The 27,915-nt window shown below is 42.2% G+C and overlaps 1 protein-coding gene across 1 annotated transcript; it reads right to left on the bottom strand.

Moving 5' to 3' along the window:
• Positions 1-330: 330 nt before the first annotated feature.
• Positions 331-22,879, bottom strand: LOC124112326 (acetyltransferase efuC-like). The gene is made up of 11 exons (XM_046472388.2): positions 22,280-22,879; positions 18,063-18,276; positions 16,506-16,618; positions 14,022-14,055; positions 12,547-12,633; positions 9,080-9,159; positions 7,571-7,720; positions 5,416-5,599; positions 4,143-4,296; positions 2,305-2,396; positions 331-1,230 (listed from the first exon to the last, which is right to left on the bottom strand). Exons 1-11 carry the CDS (start codon positions 22,609-22,611, stop codon positions 1,132-1,134), a joined length of 1,539 nt encoding a protein of 512 aa, XP_046328344.2. The 5' UTR covers positions 22,612-22,879; the 3' UTR covers positions 331-1,131.
• Between the last annotated feature and the right edge of the window lie 5,036 nt (positions 22,880-27,915).

Genomic DNA, 27,915 nt, shown 5'->3' with positions numbered 1-27,915 from the left:
CTGAAGACCTATTCTATCCCGGATCTTCACGGGTCGAAGATGCATGAAGAGTGAAAAGGCCTATTAAATTAGGAGAAAAACATACGGTACTTTTAATGTAGAGCTCAGTTACCAGTATTTTTAACAGCAGTAAATTAAATAGGTCTTCAGCAACCCATGCTTGTCGTAACAGGCGACTATGCTTGTCGTAAGAGGCGACTAACAGGATCGGGTGGTCAGGCTTGCTGACTTGGTTGAAGCATGTCATCGATCCCAATTGCGTGGATCGATGCTCATGATGTCAATCACTGGATTGTCTGATCCAGACTTGATTATATACAGACTACCGTCATTTAGCTGGAATATTGCTGAGTGCTGCGTTTAACAAAAAACAAAAAACAAAAAACATGTACCAAGTTTGGATGTAAAAACTCATGGTTTTCAAGCTATGGACAGCCTCCTCCAGCTCCAAACCTCAAATCTGTGAAATAGCTCACCTGGATATGTAGTGACCAGTTCAAAATGTCAACAAAGACAGACACATAACAAAGGAAGCTGTCAGCACTGATACTGAAATACTCTCTGGAAAAATACTGTAGGAGAAACAAGTATAAGCCATTGGTCAAGTGGCTTCTCAGAGGATATTTACAGGACAAAAAATGTATTTTGAGATGTATTATCATCATGGTCCAAACACAAAGGTCAAATCAGTTTCAAAATTTAAATTTAAACTTTCTGGACGACTATCCTGCTGGCACTGGGGATGACGTTGAACTTGAAGCCACAGAAGATCATATACTCTCAGGGCTTTTCTGGACAGGTGAGTTAAGACATTGTGGCAGACATAATACAGGAAGTCTCGTCTCAGGCTCAACTTAATACTGAATTGTTTATGGAAATGTAGCGGCCACAAAATTTCCCAGTCCCGTGATGGGATTCGAACAACGGACCTTCTGATCACAGGTTGGTCGCCCTGTCCACGTGACCAAAAGGGTTAACCCTGTCAGCAAGCTAAGGTAAGGATGTCATCTGTGGGATGACTCCACAACCTGCTACAGAAACATTGTACACCATAACAGATATGACTGTATGTTTTCCTTCTATTGCATTATTTAGAGACACCAATATTATTATTTCTTTGATTCACAGGGCTCAGGAACCTTGCTTGACACTGGTCTTCTTGGAGGCCTTCCTCTTGACCACTTCTTTGGCCAGTATTCCCCTCTCGGACATGTCCGTCTCCAGGAAGCCCTGCAAGGAGTGAGTTAGTGAGTGAGGAAGGAAAATTCGGAAATAATATTATTTTGTTGAAAACTGGAATTTTTAAATCATATTTTCTTAATTTTAAAAATGTTTTAACATTGCATCCGATGCTATAATATAAAATTAAAATAAAAATGAATGTGAAAGCCTCTTCCCCTGTATTGGTCGAAACCAGTGAAGGTCCGGGCAGAGAATAGGTCTTCAGCAACCCATGCTTGCCGTAAGGGGAGACTATGCTTGTAAGGCAGGCTCTCTGACTTGGTTGATGCATGTCATCATATCCCAGTTGCCTAGATTGATGCTCATGATGTCAATCACTGGATTGAGCCTGACCACCCATTCCTGTTAGTCGCCTTTTACGACAAGCATAGTCGCCTTTAACGGCAAGCATGGGTTGCTGAAGACCTATTCTACCCGGATCTTCACAGGTTGGAATGTTTTACTACAATTGCTGCAAACTTGGATCAGGATATCAGCCTCTAAGCAGGTCCAGGTAATTATATGCACCAGACAACCTCTATATCTACACAACACCTGTATCCGTTACCGTGGTTCTCGCAATCTCAAAATAACTGCCCTTGATTTTTTGAGCCAATTCGATTTGCTACGCTACTCAGTCTAACGGACCAATCAGAGTTACTAATCAGCCTCCATGTTGAGTTGGCGATATCGACAACAAAGCGGCTAATCCCATTATAGAGTTTGCAAGAAATCAACATTGAAAAAAACCCAATCATGCAAAAGAAAGCCCTCGAAAAATCTGTTTGATAGGAAGTACATCTTCATGTCCATTAAAACAAGTCTTCCTTTAACCATTCCTTTTTCCTTATCGCGACGTTTGATTGGTCGGTAAAATGTACATGAAATTCAAGGGCGGGTAATTCCCGACCGTGTGAACCACGGGACTGGATCCAGGAAATAGTGTAGGTTTACCACAATGGGAGGAGGGTGTGGTCAGTTCGTAAGACCAGCATGGGTTAAGGGGGATGTATTCTACCCTCTTCCGCTAGTAGTAGTGATTGCGTTGTTGAACAGGCCCTAAACCTGCTCCACTCTGCCTACCTTCACTGCAGTGCCCACGCCATTCAGATCCAGGAGGAATGTGTCATGGCCATACATGGAGTTGAGTTCATAGAAGGTCACTGAGTCGTTACCTGGAAATAACAATAACAATCAGGTTTACCAGATCTGCTCCAGAAACGAGCACTACCACCATTTTTAGTCTTAGTCAAAGTCGTAAAATTGCTTTGGAAACACGAAAAATAATTTTTTTTAAAATCCCCAAATATCAAAAGGCACCAGTCTACCACTAAACCCATCTATGTGCCAAGTTTGGAGAAGAAATATCGTATGGTTTACAAGATCTTCTCCAGAACAAGCACTACCACCATTATCAGTCTAAGTCAAAGTCGTTGCCATGGAAACTCAAAAAGGAAATTTGTCAAAAATCCCAAACTATCAAATGGCACCAAATCACCACTAGACCTATCTATGTGCCAACTTTGGTGGAGATATCTCTCATGGTTTTTGAGTTCTGCTCCAGAAACGAAATGTGACTGACAAACAAACGGACGGACAGACAGCACCCATTTCTATATCCCCCTTCCCCTTCCGGGCGGGGGATAATAAACATAGTGCCAACATTAAAATGGTACAACACTTAATTCAAGGACTAGGACAATGATGGGCAGGACTAAAAAACTTGCAAACATGTGTCTCGAAACCTGACCTGTTCTCAAGTATCTGATTTTAACAGACATATACCACATCAACAAAATCAGTTTTTGTTTTCTAAGAATCATCAAAGTCCAGACACTGTTTCTGAAACCTGCTTGTTTGAGAAGTGAAGATGTGAGTTATCTCCCCTGGCCATCTACAGGAGTTCTTGAAGATGGACCGACCCATGCTTGGGTACTCACATACCCATCACATCTCTAAGAGAAACTATTCTCCACTGTCTGAAGCCCATTCAGGCAAGGTCTTGACATACCACATTTACCGTATTAAGCGTCCCGCTCCGAAAGCTCTGCCTGACCAATTTCTAGACCAGTCTGCAAGTAATCTTCATCAGCACATGGTACTTAGCCCCAAAATTTACCTGACGATCCATCTTTTCTTATGCATCCAAAAGATCTTTCTACAGAAAATACAGCAGTGAAGAAGATGTAACTAGTATCGAAAAAATATCCATTTTAATGGACGTTTGAGGTATGTCTGTTTTCTACCTCTTGACCTCTAACAACAACATTGTACCTGTATATGGTTTTAATAAGCGCACTCCTTTGTCTATGTTCTAAACACCCGGGTGCTTATTACGGCGACTACAGTAGTAATGTGAGCCATGTGTAAGACTATGGTACACCCAGTACAGGGATGCTGATGTAGCTGCCTCTCCATCCGACCTGTCATCTTCCCGAGGCAAGGGAGTTAACTGACTATAAAAGTCCAGTTTCCACCCTTGCCAAACTAGGCTGGAATTCCTGGGCTCAGTTGTAGGGCCACCAGTGGTTATTATGAGTTATGCCCCTTCTAAGCCTGTGCTATGGACCAATCAGATTCCACCTCTCATTTGCTCAAAAAACAAAATGGCGGCGCCCAGTCAAGACGATCTGATCGATAATCAAGATCTATATTGTGATCAAACGGGTCTTACATCACAAAGTGCATGAAATCACGCGAGCATCTTGATTAAATCATGAAAAGATTTGGAAAATATCTGTTGACAATTTGCATTACAGTTCACGAACCGGATTTTGATTCCGTTGTGCGATTTTGATTGGACTATGCATAGACTCGTTAGTCCGGCCAAACTGTAACTCCATAATACCAGCCTAGTTCGGCAAGGGTGGAAACTGGACTTTTGTAGTCAGTTAACTCCCTTGCCTCGGGAAGATGCCTACCTGCATCCTGCAACACCTGAGCCAGTTTGCGTTGTTGCCATATGGGGAACAAGATGTCCGTCTGAACGCCGATGATCATCGCTGGACAGGTCACCTGTGATAGCCCCTCCTCTAGTGAGCTGAAACCTTCAGCCACATCAAACAGATCCATTGCCTGAAACAAACAGACATTTGTGATTTGATGTGTGTTTAATTGCAGAATATAATTAATTGCAGACACCTACAAGATAAATCACATAGAGTGAGTGAGTGAGTGAATATGGTTTTACGCCGCTTTTAGCAATATTCCAGCAATATCACGGCGGGCGACACAAGAAATGTGGATCTCTGGATTGACTGGTCCAGACTCGATTATTTACAGACTGCTGTCATATAGCTGGAATATTGCTAAGTGTGGCGTTAAACAACAAACCAACCAACCAAACCAACAGACCGCCGTTATATATCTGGAATATTGCTAAGTGCAGCGTTAAACAACAAACCCGACAGTCAAGTCTAATGTCTTTGGTTGTTGATTCCAGCAATGTACCAGGAATACCATAGGAAACACACACATACTCTCTATTAAAGAATTCACTAGATGTATAACGGTACGTACTGTTGCCAACGTTTATCTCCTAAAGCGGCTGAGCTTGTTTCACCAACAATGTACCTGCTGTGATGGATGATGATGAACAACTCAGTTTTCAGTACATGTTTACTTGAGATGCCATGTGGACATCCCAACCGACAGACTGTTATGCTAACAAACAAGCGATGACTGCCATGACGCCTAATACTCTTACCCTAACCAAATCATATTCCTTGTTTGTCAATTTGAATTTCTATTTCATTTCAACTATCATGTAATTGGTATAGTAAGAATGTAAGGGGAAATTTGAGCGAATTTCCGTTAGTCCGCAATCTCGAAGCAATCTGATTATACAAACAACAAAGTAAATTCATCCGGGAAATATGGTTAGTCGTAAACCTTTCCAAAAACAACTGTATGGCATTCCCAAAGACATAAACAAAAGTATAAACGTTACTACATTTGGGGTTTGAGGGCAAATTTCAAGATTCTTGTAATGGCCGTGCCCACACTGGTGGCAACGATGTTACAGAGAGTGTAACGAAGGTGTCACACGCTGGGAAGGAGCTTGGTTACATCCAATCCAGGGGCAATCACTCTAGCTGGCTTGTAAGACATAGTACTTTTCACAAGCAGAGATATAGAACAAGTATGAACCTTAAACGAACAAGAGCGTTTCTTAATATAGCACACTACACCTACCTTTGAGATATACAGGAGAGAATTGGGGTCAAACTTGGTGCTGAAGCTCTCTCCCTGGTGCTCCAAGTAGTTCTCTATATGGAATGTCGGACACAGCGAGGGGGGGTCAATGTCGCTGATGCGACTACGCCCAAACCTCTCATTCCACTCTGGGCCACTGCGATAGGTGAGGGTGGCGATTTCCCTGGGAAAACAATTCAGTTAATAACACACCATGAAACTGTTCCTATTAATTGAACAGCCATATGAAAATATCATGTTACGGCATCAGAACTTCAACTGCTTGAGTGGTGAGGTTAGGTGAAAAGGGTTCGACCTATTGTTGAAGATTAATGCACTGACAAAGCGATTCGTGCGTGCGTGTTTGTACTCGTGTGGACTAATGCCAGTTTTATAGTGCTAGCCCACTGAGATACCATGCTGCAGTTTAACATGAATACCCCACTCAGACACAGTATACTGACTGAGCCAATCAGTCCTTGTCTTATCCCCTTAATGCCGAGCACAAGGCAGGGTAACAACAAGTACCATTTTTAAACGTCTTTTGGTATGAAATGGCCGAAGATGCCGCAGTTTAACATGAATACCCCACTTAGACACAGTATACTGACTGAGCCAATCAGTCCTTGTCTTATCCCCTTAATGCCGAGCACAAGGCAGGGTAACAACAAGTACCATTTTTAAACGTCTTTTGGTATGAAATGGCCGAAGATGCCGCAGTTTAACATGAATACCCCACTTAGACACAGTATACTGACTGAGCCAATCAGTCCTTGTCTTATCCCCTTAATGCCGAGCACAAGGCAGGGTAACAACAAGTACCATTTTTAAACGTCTTTTGGTATGAAATGGCCGAAGATGCCGCAGTTTAACATGAATACCCCACTTAGACACAGTATACTGACTGAGCCAATCAGTCCTTGTCTTATCCCCTTAATGCCGAGCACAAGGCAGGGTAACAACAAGTACCATTTTTAAACGTCTTTTGGTATGAAATGGCCGAAGATGCCGCAGTTTAACATGAATACCCCACTTAGACACAGTATACTGACTGAGCCAATCAGTCCTTGTCTTATCCCCTTAATGCCGAGCACAAGGCAGGGTAACAACAAGTACCATTTTTAAACGTCTTTTGGTATGAAATGGCCGAAGATGCCGCAGTTTAACATGAATACCCCACTTAGACACAGTATACTGACTGAGCCAATCAGTCCTTGTCTTATCCCCTTAATGCCGAGCACAAGGCAGGGTAACAACAAGTACCATTTTTAAACGTCTTTTGGTATGAAATGGCCGAAGATGCCGCAGTTTAACATGAATACCCCACTTAGACACAGTATACTGACTGAGCCAATCAGTCCTTGTCTTATCCCCTTAATGCTGAGCACAAGGCAGGGTAACAACAAGTACCATCTTTTAACGTCTTTTGGTATGACATGGCTGAAGATCGAACCCCCAACCATCCACCCTCTGGGCAGACACTCTACCGCTAGACCACAGAGGCGGTGTCTGGAATGGGAGTCGGCAGTCTTTTGGTATGACGTGGCCGGAGATTGAAGCCCCGATCTTGCAGATGCTCTATCCACAATCCACAAGACAACGGACGATCTTGTATGAGTGGATAAGCTAATTCCATGTTCAGATCATATTGTTAAATGAATGGGAATATGGCTGCAATCTGAAAAACAAGGTTAACTGGAAAACCCATCTATTGGATGTCTTAAGACTGTTTCATACTTTGATCACCCCCTCCCCCATTTTATGTAACGTTTTTTCTTCCCCCATCCCAACCCCCACAAACAATACATATAACAATTTTAATGTGCAACCCCCTATAATAAATTACCAGTCCCTAAATAATGTTCAAATTTATAAAAACTAGTTAATTAAAAAATATAACTGCGTCATGAGATGCACAGTAAAGCAGTGCACATGTAAAGGGAAGTAACTGCTATATTGCATCACATTGTTGAGTATTAGGATTATGTTATTTTTCTTTGGAAAAAGAAACATAAATGAAAGGTACAAGACTTTATGATGATGCGGGCGGAGCCAGGAAACCAAGATTATTATTTTTTTTAGCCTTGTGAGACAAACACAAATGATTATTTGAACACTCAACCAGCTGGCACCGGCTCACTCGTGCATAGCTCACCTGGCCAATTTCATGCCGATCATGGGGAATTCTGCATCATAGTAGTGGCCCTTGTTCCAGTGGTGGTCACTCATGATGCACTTACGCTGGAGGTAGCGGAGTGCGATGGCCGACGGGTGGGACTGAGCACAGGACGATATGGAAATTAACCTGATCAACAAACAAACAAACATGGCTCTCAAAGATTCTGACTGACTGTTTGTTTGTTTGTGTGTTTATCACCGCACTCAGCACTATGCCAGCTATATAACGGTTGTCTTTAAATAGTAGTCTGTTCGAGACAATCCAGTGATTGATATCATTAGCAATTGGGATACGATGACATGCATCAACCAAGTCAGCGAGCCTGACCACCCGATCCTGTTATTTGCCTATTACGACAAGCATATTCGCCTTTTACGGCAAGCATATTCGCCTTTTATGGCAAGCATGGGTTGCTGAAAACCTATTCTACCCCGGATCTCCTAATGAGGGACACATAAAACCCCATGTAGCCTGAATGATACTGCTACAACGAAGTTATCCTACTGACATATTTTAAAGTGACTTTGTAAAAAAATTAAAACAAATTCAAAATTGATAGAAATCAGCTGTTCGACTGAGCTGAGGTTAACTTATAAATACGTCACGTGGCATTCATTGACTTGGAAAGGGCATGCTGCTTTTTGCATTGAAGTGGGGTATAAGGAATCTTTCTGCTTCACAGATATCCACACGAGTATGTCTTCTTCATGGTGGGGTATAAGAGATTTATTCTCCACTCAAACTTATTTCCTTTGCAGGCGGGATACATAATATTTGTTCAAGATCATGTGAACCAATCATATCTCATCCATCTGACATGGAGGTATGATAAATGGTCTGACATGACGCGTAATTCCTGCATAATTGACGCAATAATTTCCTGAAATACTCGCAAAAGTTTTTCATGCAGGTCATAACTGATGCAATAAATCTGCTGAGGAAATAAAAAATTCAGACAGAGTATTTACACTATATCTTCTTTTTTAAAATACAAAACGCTACTCCGCTGGTCAATTTATATATTGATATCGCAATGAATAACTGGCATGACTACACACCAGCCAATCAGCTGCGAGTATTTCTGTCAACTGCTTTACTACTGCAGTCACAGAGTACTTGACAGGGAACATGGCTGGGAAAATTATGACTCCCAAATTTAAAAAAAGACCCCTATAAAACATGTGGTCAGTCATCACGACAAGTCTATGTAAATAGTTCATAACTCACAGAGGTCAGATGAGCCTAAATCAATGCATTAATTGGATGTCTCTACCACTGCCTCATATTGAGGTATAGATAGCCTCCAGGTTGAGCCACAATACTGTCGTTTCCACAAAGTAATCTGAGCAATTGATATCTCCCTCTTGGAAGGGTTTCATTAGTTGGATAAAAATAGTGACTAACTGCATCTGTTTGTAGTCATGGGTGATGGGGAAACAGTGGATACGACCATACTGACGATGAATCTTGCTAGATCATACTGACCTTCCGACTCTCTCAGGATACAGGACAGTATTGAGGACAGAGCACATCCCACCGAGGGAGGAACCCACAGACGCATGTAGCTGAAGAAAAGAGGCGAAACATAAGTCACCAAGAAAAACAGCATTATCACTTTCCCCCACCATGGGGCACATTAGAATTTTGTTTGTTCATTTGTTTGTTAACTCTGTAATAAATGAATTTAAGACACCAAATTTCGAACTCATTTAAGATCATGACCAGTAATATCAGTGCGTAAAATAAAAATAGTTCTTGAGAAAATTTGTCTCGTTTGAGAAGCAGACAGATGGACTGCTGGACTCTGTTCCTATATCCCCGCCCAACTTCGTGACAGGGGAAAAAAGCATCCAGGTAATTTAAACCGGGGTGAGGAGGGGGCATTGGTCACAGGAGGGAAACTGATGCTTATACTGTCTAAAACAACCTAAATATACTGAAACACAATGAAAATTCATTTTCAGAAAATCGAAATCAGGAAAGATGTGATTTTGTGCTTAAGTCCATCTCCAATTACACTGAATGAGATTTGAACCTGTACAATGAGATTATTGTTTGATTACCTCATGCCCAGATACCAAGAACAACTTTATTTGATTTCTGCTGGTCAACTTATTCTCTGGAAGCTGAGATGGTCGACTTATTTTCCTACTATCTGGACGCTGAGATGGTCCACTTATCTTCTGGATGCCGAGATGGTCGACTTATTCTCCTACTATCTGGATGCCGAGATGGTCCACTAACTTTCTGGATGCTGAGATGGTCCACTTATTCTCCTACTATCTGGATGCCGAGATGGTCCACTTACCTTCTGGACGCTGAGATGGTCGACTTATTCTCTGGATGCGGAGATGGTTCACTTACCTTCTGGATGCCAAGATGGTCCACTTATTCTCCTACTATCTGGATGCCAAGATGATCCACTTACCTTCTGGATGCCAAGATGGTCGACTTATTCTCCTACTATCTGGATGCCGAGATGGTCCACTTACCTTCTGGATGCCAAGATGGTCGACTTATTCTCCTACTATCTGGATGCCGAGATGGTCCACTTACCTTCTGGATGCCAAGATGGTCCACTTATTCTCCTACTATCTGGATGCCGAGATGGTCCACTTACCTTCTGGATGCCAAGATGGTCCACTTATTCTCCTACTATCTGGATGCCGAGATGGTCCACTTACCTTCTGGATGCCAAGATGGTCCACTTATTCTCCTACTATCTGGATGCCGAGATGGTCCACTTATTCTCCTACTATCTGGATGCCGAGATGGTCCACTTATTCTCCTACTATCTGGATGTCGAGATGGTCCACTTATTCTCCTACTATCTGGATGCCGAGATGGTCCACTTATTCTCCTACTATCTGGATGCCGAGATGGTCCACTTATTCTCCTACTATCTGGATGCCGAGATGGTCCACTTATTCTCCTACTATCTGGATGCCGAGATGGTCCACTTACCTTCTGGATGCCGAGATGGTCCACTTATTCTCCTACTATCTGGATGCCGAGATGGTCCACTTATTCTCCTACTATCTGGATGCCGAGATGGTCCACTTATTCTCCTACTATCTGGATGCCGAGATGGTCCACTTACCTTCTGGATGCCGAGATTGTCCACTTATTCTCCTACTATCTGGATGCCGAGATGGTCCACTTACCTTCTGGATGCCGAGATGGTCCACTTATTCTCCTACTATCTGGATGCCGAGATGGTCAACTTATTCTCCTACTATCTGGATGCCGAGATGGTCCACTTCTTCTCCTACTATCTGGATGCCGAGATGGTCCACTAACCTTCTGGATGCTGAGATGGTCCACTTATTCTCCTACTATCTGGATGCCGAGATGGTCCACTTACCTTCTGGATGCCGAGATGGTCCACTTATTCTCCTACTATCTGGATGCCGAGATGGTCCACTTATTCTCCTACTATCTGGATGCCGAGATGGTCCACTTATTCTCCTACTATCTGGATGCCGAGATGGTCCACTTATTCTCCTACTATCTGGATGCCGAGATGGTCCACTAACCTTCTGGATGCCGAGATGGTCCACTTATTCTCCTACTATCTGGATGCCGAGATGGTCCACTTACCTTCTGGATGCTGAGATGGTCCACTTATTCTCCTACTATCTGGATGCCGAGATGGTCCACTTTTTCTCCTACTATCTGGATGCCGAGATGGTCCACTTATTCTCCTACTATCTGGATGCCGAGATGGTCCACTTACCTTCTGGATGCCGAGATGGTCCACTTATTCTCCTACTATCTGGATGCCGAGATGGTCCACTTATTCTCCTACTATCTGGATGCCGAGATGGTCCACTTATTCTCCTACTATCTGGATGCCGAGATGGTCCACTAACCTTCTGGATGCTGAGATGGTCCACTTATTCTCCTACTATCTGGATGCCGAGATGGTCCACTTACCTTCTGGATGCCGAGATGGTCCACTTATTCTCCTACTATCTGGATGCCGAGATGGTCCACTTATTCTCCTACTATCTGGATGCCGAGATGGTCCACTTATTCTCCTACTATCTGGATGCCGAGATGGTCCACTTATTCTCCTACTATCTGGATGCCGAGATGGTCCACTTATTCTCCTACTATCTGGATGCCGAGATGGTCCACTAACCTTCTGGATGCTGAGATGGTCCACTTATTCTCCTACTATCTGGATGCCGAGATGGTCCACTTACCTTCTGGATGCCGAGATGGTCCACTTATTCTCCTACTATCTGGATGCCGAGATGGTCCACTTATTCTCCTACTATCTGGATGCCGAGATGGTCCACTTATTCTCCTACTATCTGGATGCCGAGATGGTCCACTTACCTTCTGGATGCCGAGATGGTCCACTTATTCTCCTACTATCTGGATGCCGAGATGGTCCACTTATTCTCCTACTATCTGGATGCCGAGATGGTCCACTTATTCTCCTACTATCTGGATGCCGAGATGGTCCACTAACCTTCTGGATGCTGAGATGGTCCACTTATTCTCCTACTATCTGGATGCCGAGATGGTCCACTTACCTTCTGGATGCCGAGATGGTCCACTTATTCTCCTACTATCTGGATGCCGAGATGGTCCACTTATTCTCCTACTATCTGGATGCCGAGATGGTCCACTTATTCTCCTACTATCTGGATGCCGAGATGGTCCACTTATTCTCCTACTATCTGGATGCCGAGATGGTCCACTTATTCTCCTACTATCTGGATGCCAAGATGGTCCACTAACCTTCTGGATGCTGAGATGGTCCACTTATTCTCCTACTATCTGGATGCCGAGATGGTCAACTTACCTTCTGGATGCCGAGATGGTCCACTTATTCTCCTACTATCTGGATGCCGAGATGGTCCACTTATTCTCCTACTATCTGGATGCCGAGATGGTCCACTTATTCTCCTTCTATCTGGATGCCGAGATGGTCCACCTACCTTCTGGATGCCGAGGTGATCAAGGAGAAGCATCTGAGCGTTGACCATATCCTCTACACTGACAATGGGGAATGTTGTTCCGTAAGGCTGCAAAAACAACAGTGAGAGTCATGTTCCAGTTTCAGTGGATCACTTATTGCCACCACCTGAAGTATCTCAAGCCCCAACCAAGTATAATAACAATGCAGTTTACCAGGTGCAGTTTATTTAGTGCTACCTGACTCTTGTTTCCCAGACCTTGATGCCTCTTCAAACCAAACCCCCAACTCTACCCAAAATGATCCTTGGATCTTTCTGACCAAGTATCGCTTGGCCATCATAAGGGTGAGGTACCCCTTTCTGATCCAACACCTTCGCAATCCCTAGGGTTGGGGACCACTTGCCAAACAAACACCCCTTTACGATCCTTAGGGTTAGGCACCTCTTTGGTTAGTTGTAAGGCAGGGTACCGGTCAGCTATCTCTTTTAATGATTTAATCTAATGTAACATAAGGAAAATCTGAATCTCTTTTATCAAATTTTGAGTTGCACACAGAAAATGTGCATACTGCGCATGCACATTAAGAGGTCAAGAGTCAGGTGCTGATCACTTAACGATGACTCATAATTTGCGATTGTGTAATTTCGTAGCGCTCATGGTCCAATGGTAGGGTGTTGGCTAATTAGACCAACTCATTACCATAGCACAGTTTCAAACTGGCAACGTGAGGTTGATCCTCCATGCACCGCTAATTGAAATCTGAAAAAGTTTGCATGGTAAAGTGCACTACTTCCCAAAATATTACATGTGATGAGAAGGACTAAATTTATGTCGTTTTCCAAACATGTCAAATTGCAAATGTTTTACTCTGCAAGATTTAGCATGAGATGGCCTTAGACCCCATCTCATTAAAATCAGATCTCAGTCAGTGTTAGTTCTCGCTATTGCTAAACAAAGATCTGAGGACATCCCATTACGGGTCACCTTTCATCCGACCAATCAAAGTGTTGCTTACCAGATCATGAAAGTGACAGTCGGAATGTGTTTTCTAATCATGCAACCTCAAAAACGTTAACACGGGGTATTCTGAACGACAGTTTCAGTGGGATAAACATTTGAACGGAGGAGGCATTGCACAGTAGGAAGTACTGCCATACAATCGCAACCATAATTTAGACATGCTGGTATGTTTCGTTTGTTCAGTTTTCAAAATTTTCATCAAGAACTGTGTCAACACATTTTTCAAGCGTAGTCTGAAATGGAAATAGCCAGGGTGAAACAAGTGCCTTGAAGCTTGAGAAAGCTGCTTTCTAATTGGCTGATGTTGACTTCTTGTTAGTCATTTCAGTGGTCGGTCAAAGTTCGCGAAAGATCATTCTGACATGAACCGTAATGGGATGTCCTGAGATCTTTGATTAGCGGCAGCGAGAACTTGGATCTGATTTTCATAAGATTGCCTTAGCCCCTTAGGAAGACTTGACCCTAGATCACTTACCTTTCCTGTCACAGGATTAACTGATGATGGGCCCCTGCAAAGAGATGGTGAATGTAAACAAGCGTTCCATCCGCAAAGCGATCTGAGCGCTATGATGATCTTAAGTCTATGGTAAAGTATGGGAGTAAGTTAACCTTAGCGCATAGCACTAATATCGCTCTGTAGAAACCATGCATAAATACAATGTATACTGCCTAACTTATCAATAAGCATGATAAGTGCAACACAACTTGCAGCCATGTTTGTCAACTGAAAATTGGAGACACATTGGGAAACTCCAGTCACAGCATATTTAAAACATCAGTCAACAGTTTATAGAGAAAGAAATCATTGCATCGATGTATGGAACTTGAAAGTAGGGGTGGAACGATACACCGATGCATCGTAATTTTTTACTTCTCAATACAAGTGTCGATCACAGTGGCACACTAAGGCTAAAAAAATATAGCATAGTTCTCAGGCACTGCCCGCATCATCATAACGTCCGCCGCACATTTCGTTTAGATTTCCATTTGAAAAAACCCCCAAATATCCTTAAATACTCCGTGTCTCGAACACACAACCCCTGCAGTGAAATGCTACAATACTTAAAAACAAAGCAATCCTATATAGCGTGCAGTTACTTCCCTTGTGCACTGCTGTACTGCGCATCTCGTGTTACGTCATTGCACTATAAGAGGTTTTGTGCTTGTTTTGCCGTTTACAAATTTGGTAAATGAAAACATGAGTAGTCAGTCAAAAATATTGATACATACTTTAAATGTTTACGGTAATAACAGTTACACTATACACCAAGTGAAAATGTAATATTTCATCTATTGCGCCATACTCGACACTGCCAACTGTAAATCGTCAGTGTGCCAGGTATTTGGCCATTCTGTCTATGAAAAAGATGGCTTACGGACCACAGATAAGAGCACATGCAAGTATCGCGATACTGTCCGATCGTGAACAAGGTATCGTGATACATATCAGATCGCACAGTTAGTGTATCGTCCCAGCCCAACTTGAAAGAAGTCCCTGCATACTGTAAATCTTGAAATTAACGCGAGCGTGAATTAAATGCGAAAATTGCAAGTGGTCTTTGCTCGCATTATTAAACATCGCATTTATATCAACAATAAGACATTTTGGATAGCAGAAATACCAACTCAGACATACGCTGAAAAGAAACAACTATGTATTCCACACCACTGTTTATTGAGCAGCACTTGTAACAAGTACATAAACAATGTCATTCAAACACAATGACATCCTGTGAATTGTCACTGCTGGGGTCAAGACAAGAGTTTTACACACTTAGGTCATCAGTGATCACACCTGCAACTCCAGACAGACGCCACCCACAAAACACGGTGTCTTTGTTCTTTGCGACTGCGTCAAAGGCCGACATGAGCCAGCGTGCACGTATTGTTTTAATGGAAGTACTCTAATCAGCGCTAATGAGCGGTGCTGTGATTGGATTAATGTAAGGTTGGATGAGGGTGAGGATTCTCCTGTAAACCTGACAGAGGACATTTTCTTTTGATATAAATCCACTGATGCTTGAGAGGAGGGAGGTGTCGCATTCATATTGCCTTGCATTATTGGCTAGGGGCTAGTGGTCACATTCTTTTGGAGACGCATTAATTCCATGATTTACAGTATTCAACAGTTAATTGGATATGTTCATCTCATCAACAATACTAGACTAAAATCTAGTCTCTGAAATGAACATATCGTACATAAAAAAACAGTTGTTCAGTTATCTTAATAAAAATATAATAAAAAGGAGCCCAGTGACTCTCTTCATTTTCAGATCTAGACTTGCCAAACATTATAGACTTGCATCGGCTGTATTTGATATATATTTGTATCAGGGTCTGTAAGACAGACTACAACAATACAAGCTTCTGTTTTAGTTGGTTATTACAAGGGGATATCCAGAACAACTTCGGCATTCAAAGGATGATCCTGATTAGGATCCATAATGAAGAGGACGCAAACTCAGCAGACATCCTTGGTGTCCAGGGCTCGCATTTCGGTGAACCTACACCAACCTCTTGATTCATTTCCGAGGTTCTCGCAAATTACCTGCCCTTGATTTCAATGGCTCTTTTGATTTGCTACACTACATAGTCTAATGGACCAATCAGAATGCATGTTACAAACCATGGTGGGTTGGTGATATCAACAACATGACGGTCAGTCCCATTGATTACGATAGAGTTTGTGAGAAATTCAACACTGAAAAATGACTGAAATTCAAAAGAAAGCCCTAAAAAATCTTTTTGATGGAAAGGAGGTCTTCGTGTCCATTAAAACTGGCGGTGGCTTTGTTTCTCGATACAAGTTACCTCCCTTACCCATTTCATTTTCCTTACCTAAGTTTGATTGGTTGAGAAAATGGTAATAAAAATCAAGGGTGGGTAATTTGAGATCGCAAGAACAACGGGAATTGAGATATCATTTCTACAGATGCAAGCTCAGCAGAGAGCTACTCACGATGTGCCATAGCAGCCTCCAAGGTTGTTGGTGCAGATGACGAAAAACTTGTCAGTGTCCACAGCACATCCAGGCCCAACAAACTTCTCCCACCATCCCGGTCGGACATTGTCCTGAAACATACACACAAGGTCGGCTAGATCACAGAGTGTCTGAAACATACACATGAGGCCAGCTAGATCACAGATGTCTGAAACAGAGTGTCTGAAACACACACACAAGGTCAGCTAGATCACCGAGTGTCTGAAACATACACAGGAGGTCAGCTAGATCACGGACCGTCTGAAACATACACACAAGGTCAGCTAGATCACAGTGTCTGAAACATACACAGTAGGTCAGCTAGATCACGGAGTGTCTGAAACATATACACAAGGTCAGCTAGATCACAGTGTCTGAAACATACACAGGAGGTCAGCTAGATCACCGAGTGTCTGAAACATACACAGGAGGTCAGCTAGATCACAGTGTCTGAAACATACACAGGAGGTCAGCTAGATCACGGATGTCTGAAACATACACAGGAGGTCAGCTAGATCACAGATGTCTGAAACATACACACAAGGTTTGCTAGATCACAGAGTGTCTGAAACATATACAGTAGGTCAGCTAGATCACAGAGGGCCATGTGGCTTCAAGTAATCAGGCACCTCATCACATACTTCATATATCAGGGCCCTCATCACATACTTCATATATCAGGGCCATGTGCAGGGGTCCGGAAACCGTCATATGCGCCGGACATGTCCGATTGGGAATCTCAAATGTCCGTTTTAAAATATTGCTTACCGGACATTTTAAAAAGTATTGTCCGGACATTCTTAAATTTTGACCAGACATGATCAACAGTTAGGACTGAGCAGTTTCTGTCTGCAGTTGCAACACAATGAAGATTAACTACACTGACAAGCTTTGTTTGTTTAGACCGTTCACTACGTTAACAGATCGTTATTATAACAGAAACAAACGTATGTTTTCCATGTAAATCTAAAATGATATTATTTGTTATTAATTGTCCGGTGAATTAAACAATTTAAATTGAAATAATTCATAATTCATCATATTATGAATACGTAAACTTGTAATGTGTGAAAGTCGTACTAAAATACGCTATTTGAAGGGGGCGTGGCCTAAATGCAAACGTCCGATTGGGATTTTAAATTTTCCGGACCCCTGGCCATGTGGCTTCAAGTAATCAGGCACCTCATCACATACTTCATATATAACAGGGCCATGTGGCTTCAAGTAATCAGGCACTTCATCACATACTTATTATATCAGGGCCATGTTGCTTCAAGTAATCAGGCACCTCATCACATACTTCATATATCAGGGCCCTCATCACATACTTCATATATCAGGGCCATGTGGCTTCAAGTAATCAGGCACCTCATCACATACTTCATATATCAGGGCCATGTGGCTTCAAGTAATCAGGCACCTCATCACATACTTCATATATCAGGGCCATGTGGCTTCAAGTCATCAGGCACTTCATCACATACTTCAAATATCAGGGCCATGTGGCTTCAAGTAATCAGGCACCTCATCACATACCTTGTGGCTCTTGGCGTGGGAGCTGGCGGAGAGCCCAGCAGAGATGAGCACAGCATTGTTTTTCTCCTTGTTCAGCTCTCCCCACGTCTCGAACGCCACTTGGAGGTGCGGCAGGATGCCTCCATCGTACTTCAACTTGAAGGGAGCCTCGTGGTTGTAGACCCTGAACCCGGTCGTGATCTTGTCGTACTCAGGCTCCGGACCAGCCTTTTGTCTGAAACAGTTTTGATAACATGCGATAACCTATGACTTCCTTTTTTGGTTAGGATAACAAATGACTTCCTTATTTGGTTAGACTTTTTATGAAATCATCAACTTAATCGCACATAATCACCTCAATAAAGATTGTGCACACAATAGGGCTGGGACGAGTCCAAATTTTCTACCCGGGTACCCACTGTAGGTCTCAGGGGATGCCTCAAAATGTCCGATTGGGAACATCTTTAGCACAGCCCTGACAAATCGTTTTTAGATACAAGTATAACACAATCTGGTCATTCATAAACTGAAGTTGAATAAGTTATATCTTTATTTAACCATATGAAAAATCAGAAGGAATGGGTGCACAGTCAGAAAGAAATGCGAACATGAGTGACTTGTAGTGTTACCATAGAGTTCTAGATAATTTTTGACATTAAACAATATATCACATGACTAACCACGGGTCCGGGTAGTCCTGTGGGTACCCGGGTCCTCCTCAGTACCCACCCTACCCGGGTACCCGAGTTACCTGTCCAAGCACACAATATATTAAATCAATATAGCAATGACTGATATTGGCACCTCAATGGAAGTTCAGACAACGGCCTAAATGATGCCGTATTGTTCGATCTGCAACCTGGCGAGTGTTTATTCTCTTGAGAATATGAAATTTAACTTCTGATGAAACATGACATTTTGAAAACTTTTACTTAAAAATCGCTACTTGTGATCAATGAAAGAAACATTGATGCCTAATAATTTTAAGAGAATCTAAAGCATGGTCCAAGTGAAAAACATCACACAAAAAGAGAAGCTAAATGTTGATTCCGTCTGAACATTTTATTCAAAGCCCCGTTCCACAAAGCGATCTTAGCACTAAGAAGATCATAACTCCATCCTTTGACATAGGTTTATGATAGTGATAGTGGTAGCGTTAAGATCACTTTGTGGAACGAGGCCCTGGTCAATAGTGCCGTTTTATCAGGTCAAGTCTGACCTACTTCAGGCTAGAGCTCTGTAGATTGTGTAGAGTACATGAAATCTGACACCTGGTTCAGTATCAGATCCATTCTGGGTTCATGACCTTTGACAATCTGCCCTGTCAGCATGACTCGCATAACTAAAGTTAGCAGTAAAACCTTTTCTGAAAACACACCTCATGATTAAGTTAATGATGTTAATAGAGTGTAATTAGGAGAGATGTCAAATTTACAGTAAGCAGTGTGTATTGATAATCAAATGAGTAGAGGCTGTTTTATGACCATGATCACAGGTGTATTTCAAAATGAAAGTATGTCAATCATGTGTATTTACCATCCCCAAACACACAAGCATGATAACCTCCTTATCATATAATGTCATTCTTCAATTCTGTGCTCAAAAATCGCTTTCCATCTCTCACAAACATTACCTAAACATGGGTGACAGTAGCCAATATATTTCCAACAGAGTCCTGTTTCTTATACAGAGGCGTAACTACATATATGCAAAACAACAATTGCCTACACAAACTGTTTTACTTGCCTTTCGCAGCAATCCATCGGTCTGTCCTGTCTGATAGAGTAACTGCCCTTTATCAAAGGGAAACTACTCTAACCCTAGTCTACGAAACGTCACGGACACAGTCAGATGTTGTTGACAGTCTGTCCTGTCATAACGTTATGATGTGCAGTCAGATGTACACACAGCGATAAAATGAAACAAGGTAACAATTCAAACATATTTCGGCTAAATCCAACTGTTTTAATTTGTGGAAAAGGTTCCAAGCCGCAGAGGTCTACAAGCACAGATATGGAAAGTCATCCCGCTTGGCTTGTGTCCTCACTAAATGATTTCGCAATTCATATCTCTTAAAGTTGCCAAAACTTGTAAAATGCCTTAGCTACGTCACAGTTAGACACTGATTTTCAGTATATTAGACTGTTCTTTTGATAATGATAGCAATTATCCCAGTAGTTTCTCAAGACTCCCGATGGTTAATTCTGACTCGATGGACGAATGACAAGGGCTATGCCATGTTTGTTTATAAACAGTGAAAGTAGTCCCTACTTGACCTTTGATATTTGCATCTCTATCCGCTATGTCCCCAACAGATATCATTTTTATCTGTTGGCTATATCCTGCCGAGAAACCCAACCATTATATGATAAAATGTTTTATCATGAAATAAACCATGCTTCGTTCTTTATTGTTCTTTGCGATTTATCATGTTGCTACCTTATATTGTAAAATATTAAATAGCTTGTACTGTACTTCAAACAGAATAAGCATTAATTTTCCCTCTAAGCCAAACAACACAAACTTTATGCCAAATAAAAAATCTACAATTCCCCCGATATTAAACGCAGACTGTTTGAATATGTGATTTATGAGGCTAAACTGCACTCATGAATGTCACAGTGACTGACCCATGGAGTCAGGGATCTGGGTCAATAGCAGCTGGCCTCCTGGGTGATAACTAAGTGGCCTTGACCCCAACATGACTAAGCATACAATGAATGAATGGATTGCATGTTCAAAACAATCCTACTTCATAATAATGTGAACGAAAAGTAATAAAGTAAAAAAGTGGGAGTTATTATGGATTATGCTGGTATACGCATTACAGTCTTCCACACAAACAAAAACAACAAAACAACAAAAACAGTTACAGTAATTTTTAGATATTTTATGGATGCCAACTTCTTTATTCTATTATGATGCAACATTTCGGTATGGATCCTTATACCTTAGTCATGCAAGTGGGAAGAACGACAGCATTGTACAGACACATATACATCTAATAAGGACAAAAAAAACACAAGGGACCGAAAATTTTATATTCTGGGGTCTTGGAATTTTGTATCAAGATTAGATTTTTTTCAGCTACAGCTACAAAAGATCTTTTTTTCAATTATCTTTTTTAAAAATTTACATGGATAATTCAATATTTTTTATAAAATCCCCATCCCCCACCACCACCCCAGAATATAAAATGGTCGGTCCCTAAAGGTATGCATAAACAACAAAATGGCTGACTGATATCGCCACCACAGAAAGGAACCTACTGTACACGATGGGGTACAAATAACAGGGATTATATATCCTTTATTATAGTTGTTAATCCCTTTCATGCTGACCCTTATGTTGTTTTTGTTTATCCTTATCAGATGTATTTATCAAATGTCATATTTGGGATAACACTTTTTTAGTAAAGTACACACTCATACTTTCTTGGGTTGAGTCCCGTCCTAATCGCCAGCACACAAAGTCAACCATCTAACCCACTCAGCCACAGAGGTTACCACAAAAATGAAAGTCTGACAACTGGTAGTCTAGATCACGTACTTTGTGTACTGCTCTGACAAGTGTAAAATTATTAATTGGCACAGCTCCCATGGTCGAAGGCTATGAACACACAATGCCACTTGGAAAGTGGTCAAATGTAACCACCCATAAGTAGTTGTGAATACCGTATTCGGCGTAATAAGCGCCCACGGCGATATTTGCTAATATATCGGCTAGTGAACAATCACAATTAGCACCGCTTCCGATTGATCAATGTACACAGAGACTTATTTGTTCGCGTATAATACGCACTCCTGTGTTATTGCACCCTTAATTATGGGCAATTCAATTCTGGAAAATATATCTGTTATATATAAACATTTCAGGCTGTCAGCATAAACAAAAAAAAATTACCTTTCAACTGCTTTTTTCACCAAATCAATATTCTAATAAGAGCCCCATATTTCTAATTTAGTAATTTATTACGTCGAATACTGTAGTTTTGACACCCCCTCTTTCGCCGTCTCTTTTTCATGACACCCAACGGCCACCTTTAAACTCACCAGCTCTCTCCCCCACCCCCCCTTCCCAATAATATATTACCAGACCATGAATATTCTTCAAAGATGGATGTGTGTATACCCGTGCAACAACACAAAATCCCACTCACAACACCCCAACACATGCCATTAATGGATCTGGTTTTGGACCTGTGTTCTTGCGTTTACGATTTAGCGACATATACTTACACACGAGTGAGGCATGGGAAATCTGTTTCAAGGCCTTTGAAGGCAGGAGTATTCAGGGGTTCTGCCTCGCCAAACTCTGGGTATTCTGGCACCTCAATCTGGGGTAAAACATGCTGCGACTTCTTCCCATCTTGGTGCAAAGGTCGAGAATGTGACACTTGTTTCAGTTTGGGCAAACTATCGCTTGATGAAGAAAACTTGTCCGTGACAACAGCACTGTTCTGAAATGCTCGACTCTTTAGCATATAGCATCCACAATATTGAATATCATTTGCTGTCCTATTCAAAACACGAATCAATGAAATTGTAGCCTTACTCAAATACAAAGACATGTCGATGTCGTTTTCCCGTCAGTTCGCTGTTCTGTGAATATTCCAAAGGCCGTCTCAATTCCGTTGACAGTGACTGTGTGCAGACCTCGAAATAGTTACATCTTGCCCGGGCTTCTACGTGAACTGCGATCTAACTGCGCCACAACACAGGTGAAACTTCCTTGGTGTGTGTTTATAAACCACAGACACTGAAACAACACGTGCTCGACGCATGTCAACGATAGTTTCGAATGCCCGTAATGTGTGTTTACGCTGGCTGGATAAACGGCTATGTATACGGCTGTTTATACGGGGAACCCGGAAGTGGATGACCAATCGCAGGCCGATTTAAAAATAGTCCACCAATCAGTTTTGACATAACATTCGTTCTCGCTTGCAAATGATAATAGTACACGCATGACAGAGCGTGCGATCTGTGCATCTGGTTTGATCACAGGTCTTGCTGAAGCGAGCAGGAATTCGCTTTATCATTATCAAAAAAATAATGTGAGCCCAATCACGTGATTGATACATGTATTAAAGTTGACAGCAACTCACTATAAAATTGTTATTAAAACAATTTCCGCATGGGATCTAGCTGTGCTTCAGTATTTTAACACATAACGTGCGTCATTTAATAGATATACATATCCGTATTTATGAGAATCATTACATACGAATATAAGCAGAAGGACCCCAATGTGCGTTTGGTAACAACAACAAAAACAAAACAAAAAAATCTTATCTACTGCGTCTGTTCTAAGGTGCATTATTCCCGTGGTACGTTAATAAGTTAGGGGTCATATATGCTAAAGCGTATTATTATATCATGTCTGTCCTTGTTTCAACGGTATCTATTCCCCCGTCTGGTCTAGGTCTGCTATGTCTTGAATCTGATTTCCCCCTTATAATCTATAGTAAATCTTTCATATGTATTTTCCCGTTTCATTTATGTTTTAGTGCAAACAATTTCAATACGTTTCTTTCAAAATTCATTTGTCCAAAATACCTAAATGTTTCAATAGGTTTCCAAAGTGCACCGGAATTCTATCCTGTTTGTATTCAGCAAACATTCGACCGCCTCCGTGGTCTAGTGGTAGAGCGTCCGCCCGGACGCGTCATACCAAAAGACGTTAAAAGATGGTACTTGTTGTTACCCTGCCTGGCGCTCCGCATTAAGGGGCTAAAACAAGGACTGGCCGGCTCGGAGTCAGTATACTGTGTCTGAGTGGGGTATTAATGTCAAACTGCGGCATGGTATCTCAGTGGGCTAGCACTATAAATCGGCATCAGTCCGGACTAACGCACGCACGCACGCACGCACGCACGCACGCACGCACGCACGCACGCACACACACACACACACACACACACACACACACACTATGAAAGTGCAATAATCTTGGATGCGACGTTAAACCCCATTTCACCTCACCTCACCCCAGCAAACATTCGGCGTATCTCTAATGGTGGCATCGGCCGGTTACAGGCCGGCAAAGCCACATTTCGAAAATAGATAGCCCAAATTGATGTGGCTCTCGCGGCAATGTTTATGGTTTCGTGATTGTATAATGTGGCTCTCGCGGCTATGCTGTCAAAACATGCTTACCGTATATAACAAAACAAGTCTTGTTTTCTCATTTTTTAACATATTCATCAAAACTTTACAGTCACGACATTGTGAGCTGCACGTTCAAAGTCCAACTGTATGTAAGTGGGGCAAACTCTAGACCTCCTCTACTAGCAAAATCGCATAGGTACTGAAACATGTTGACATAACACTCTTTTTTCGATTGGACAACAAACAGTAAACTAATGGAAACATATGGCCAAACACCTCAGCATGTAAACAATAAATCTGATCAAACAACTTGGGATAGGCATAACATGTACCATCACAAAATACAATGTCTGCAGTACACAAATGTTCAATGTTCTTGTCTGTAGTGAAGATGAGGATGTCGTCACTAACACGGTGTAGGAACTGGTCGCCTCCCTCAGTCTGGGAGTACTTCTCCTCCAGCTGGATCTGGGGTCTGCTGTCAGGAAGGCGGGGCAAGGTCTTGTGTCTCTGGCGGTAGAGGATAGTGGTGAGAGACTTCAGGGCTGGTATCTGCTTCAGGAGGTCATCTTAGACGATGTCGTGATATTGGCGTAGTCTGGATATCTCCTCTCCGTAGATAGTGGGTATAGGTGTCGTTTCTGTCCTCGCTCTCTCCATCAGTCTAGCCTTAAAGGCATCAACCTCAAACTCGAATGGTTGTGGGTCGTGGGAGTGACCCATGTTCTCAATGGCGTGGAGCAACTCACCCAGAGTTGTGATCCTTGCAGTGCACTCCTTGACAATGTGGGACACTCATTTAAAGGTATCTCTAAAGAACACCTTTATATGTGGGACACTCATATAAAGGTATCGGTAATCGGATTAATTAATTACCCGCTAGAGTAGGTGAAATGCACTCAGCTGAAAATGTGGCTCTACCGGCAATAGCCATTTCTGAAATGTGGCTCTCCCGGCTAGACACCCATCGGCCACGGCTTATTATATCTAGTAAGTATAAACGAAGATAGTCTAATACCTTTCAGCAGCCATGGCGGTTCTCTGTAAATGATTCATCAAAAGCTACTAAACTGACGGCCAAAAGAAACTTTACCATAGCTTTAAATCACTCTAGTTTGAAAAGCACAAAAGATAGATGCATGAAGTAAAATGTTTTGAAAAAATCCAAATATCAACGAAATCAGCATTTAAAAAGACAATCGTATAGCTTCCGATATTGGCATGACAGTTGTACGATGTTGTTGAGGTGGGGTAGCAAAATGCAAAGGGCAACACACAAAAATTAATGGCACCTACATCTAAAATTGTTCAAGTTCAATGACACGTCACATTCATTAATAGCGTGTGTGACCAACCCCTCCTCCAAACTTTTCCCTTTAAATGATTTGCACTGAAAGTATTTTGGGCCGCTGGCTTTATATTGAAAAGAAATGTATGTCTTTCATTACACAACTTGCTCCGTTTCTACAAACTTACGAGCCCACATTGGTATTAAAGCCCAATTATATAAATCCAGTTTTATTACCGAAACAAACAAATAAATGCTAATTGTTGCCATTATGTCAATCTTCACCTATCACCGAAAATTTAGGTGCGAACGAAACAGAATACATCTGACCCTGTTTCATTAAAAACATCATACCAGATTTCAGGAGTATTACAAAGATCAAGGTATCAGCATTTAAAAAGACGTACAGCTTTCGATACTGGCATGACAATTGTCCGAATTGAGGTGGGGTAATGGAAAAATGGTACAGTCACATGAATAGCGTGTATGACTACCCCCTGCAACAAGACACGCCAAAACCCTCCGGCGCACAGAAAAAGTCACGTCACGCGGAATACGACGCCATTCTTCTTTGAGGACCTGGATCAGCTCTTGTCGGTTGACAATCGGACCAAGAATGTCATCCATGTGATGCTGAACTGTCAAATTTCCGTAAACGATGACCAGTGGTGTTCTCTCCTGGACACAAATGCCTCCCCAAATCATAACACCCCCTCCACCATACGGCACGACCTCCTGAATGCAACATGCCGCCGTTCGTTCTCCACTTTTGCGCTAAACACGCTGTCTTCCATCAACTATAAACAGACTGAACCGTCTTTCATCAGTGAAAGGCTACCCTCTGCCAGTCACGTCGTTGCCTACGACGTACTGTCCGGGCTCATCTCAATTTCTGTCGACGATGTTGCGCTGTCAATAACTGTCCTCTGTAAGGTCTGTAAGCCCTAATTCCTTGCGCCCTGAATCGCCTGGCCACTGTCTGTCGATTAACCATATGTCCTAAGGCATTCGTTATGAATCTATTTTGGAGATGTAAAGTACACAAGTATCGGTTTTCATTGGGCGTAGTTACCCTGGGGCTGCCTGTTCTTTGTCTCTCTGATGTCTGCTCGGTTTGGCTGTAACATTGCATCAGGTTAGCAACAGCAACACGAGACCACCCAAACGTTCTAGCAATGTGGGCATGGGTGGCTCCAATATGTATCATACCCAGGGACCTCTCGCGTTGTAGGGGCGGTCGGGTAGCCTAGTGGTTAAAGCGTTCGCTCGTCACGCCGAAGATCCGGGTTCGATTCCCGACATGGGTACAATGTGTGAAGCCCATTAAAACCATACTCACTCACTCACTCACTCACTCTCGCGTTGTACAGGCGTCAGTCGTGGCATTTCTGTGGCGGTTTTTGTATCAGTGTGAGTGTCTGACATGCCGTCCGTATCACTTATATACCCTTATTGCTCGTGGAGTTTCGGCTGCCCACGTGGCGGCACGTGTTTTTCACTTTTTCTGCAAGAAACGTGCCGTGGACGGGTATCACTTTCCAAGTTGAGCATTGTTGTGTTTTGACGAAGTGTTTTGTATTGATTTAGTTTGAATTTGTGTTTATAACTTTTTGCATTTTCATTTTTAAAGTGGTAACGTTTCTTTTGGCCATCAGTTTCTATTACTCACTTTAAAACACTCTTAAATGTAGCAAGATACAAAAAAGTTGACATCCCAAGATTAAAATAGTTCTTGGTCGTAATGACAAGATGGAGTATAACTAGCAGCTGTGTACACATTGTAACTCAAAAGTTACCACTTTGTACAGCTCTAAGCTCTTAAAAGTGCCTAACACTTTCCATACACTAATCAATCACTTACAGACAATAACATGGATGTTATATGTAGCCTGGTCTTTTACATCTTCCCGAGGCAAGAGAGTTAACTGACTTTAACTGGTATTATGGAGTAAAAATTGGAGTTACGTTTTGGCTGGACTAATAGTCTATGCATAGTCCAATCAAAATCGCGCACCGAAATTGAAATCCGGTTCGTAAACTGTCGTGCAGATTTCGGTCGATTGCAGGATTTGCAAAGCATGTGCACCACCCACTCGTTGTCTCAAGATATTTTCCAAATCTTCTCATGTTTTTCATGAAGGTGCCCACGTGATTTGATGCATTTCGCGATGTAAGATACGTTTTATCACAATATAGATCTTGATTATCGATAAGATCGTCCTGACCGGGCGCAACCATTTTGTGTGAAGCATACGCAAGTGATACGAGAGGTGGAATCTGATTGGTCCATGGGAGAGGCTTAGAAGGGACATTACTCGTAACAACCACTGGTGGCGCTACGATCGAGCCCAGGAATTCCATCTCAGTTTGGCAAGGGTGGAAACTGGACTTTTAAAGTCAGTTAACTCTCTTGCCTCGGGAAGATGGGTCTTGTATTTACATCAGGTAAACACCTTCCTGAAAACTATAAACCATT

Source organism: Haliotis rufescens, unplaced genomic scaffold (assembly GCF_023055435.1).
Source record: "Haliotis rufescens isolate VD_foot unplaced genomic scaffold, xgHalRufe1.0.p SCAF_8, whole genome shotgun sequence".
Lineage (NCBI taxonomy): Eukaryota > Metazoa > Mollusca > Gastropoda > Lepetellida > Haliotidae > Haliotis > Haliotis rufescens.
This window is presented reverse-complemented; position numbering and strand designations above follow the sequence as displayed.

What these genes read in the sequence shown, in the direction of transcription:
- LOC124112326 (XM_046472388.2), bottom strand. Translation starts at nt 22,611, where the DNA reads ATGTCTTTGTATTTGAGTAAGGCTACAATTTCATTGATTCGTGTTTTG. An exon ending in CCCACGCCAAGAGCCACAAG is followed by an intron (nt 16,619 to 18,062) that starts GTATGTGATGAG and finishes TGTATGTTTCAG; the next exon opens with GACAATGTCCGACCGGGATG. An exon ending in CTCTCCTGTATATCTCAAAG is followed by an intron (nt 4,297 to 5,415) that starts GTAGGTGTAGTG and finishes TGTTTGTTTCAG; the next exon opens with GCAATGGATCTGTTTGATGT.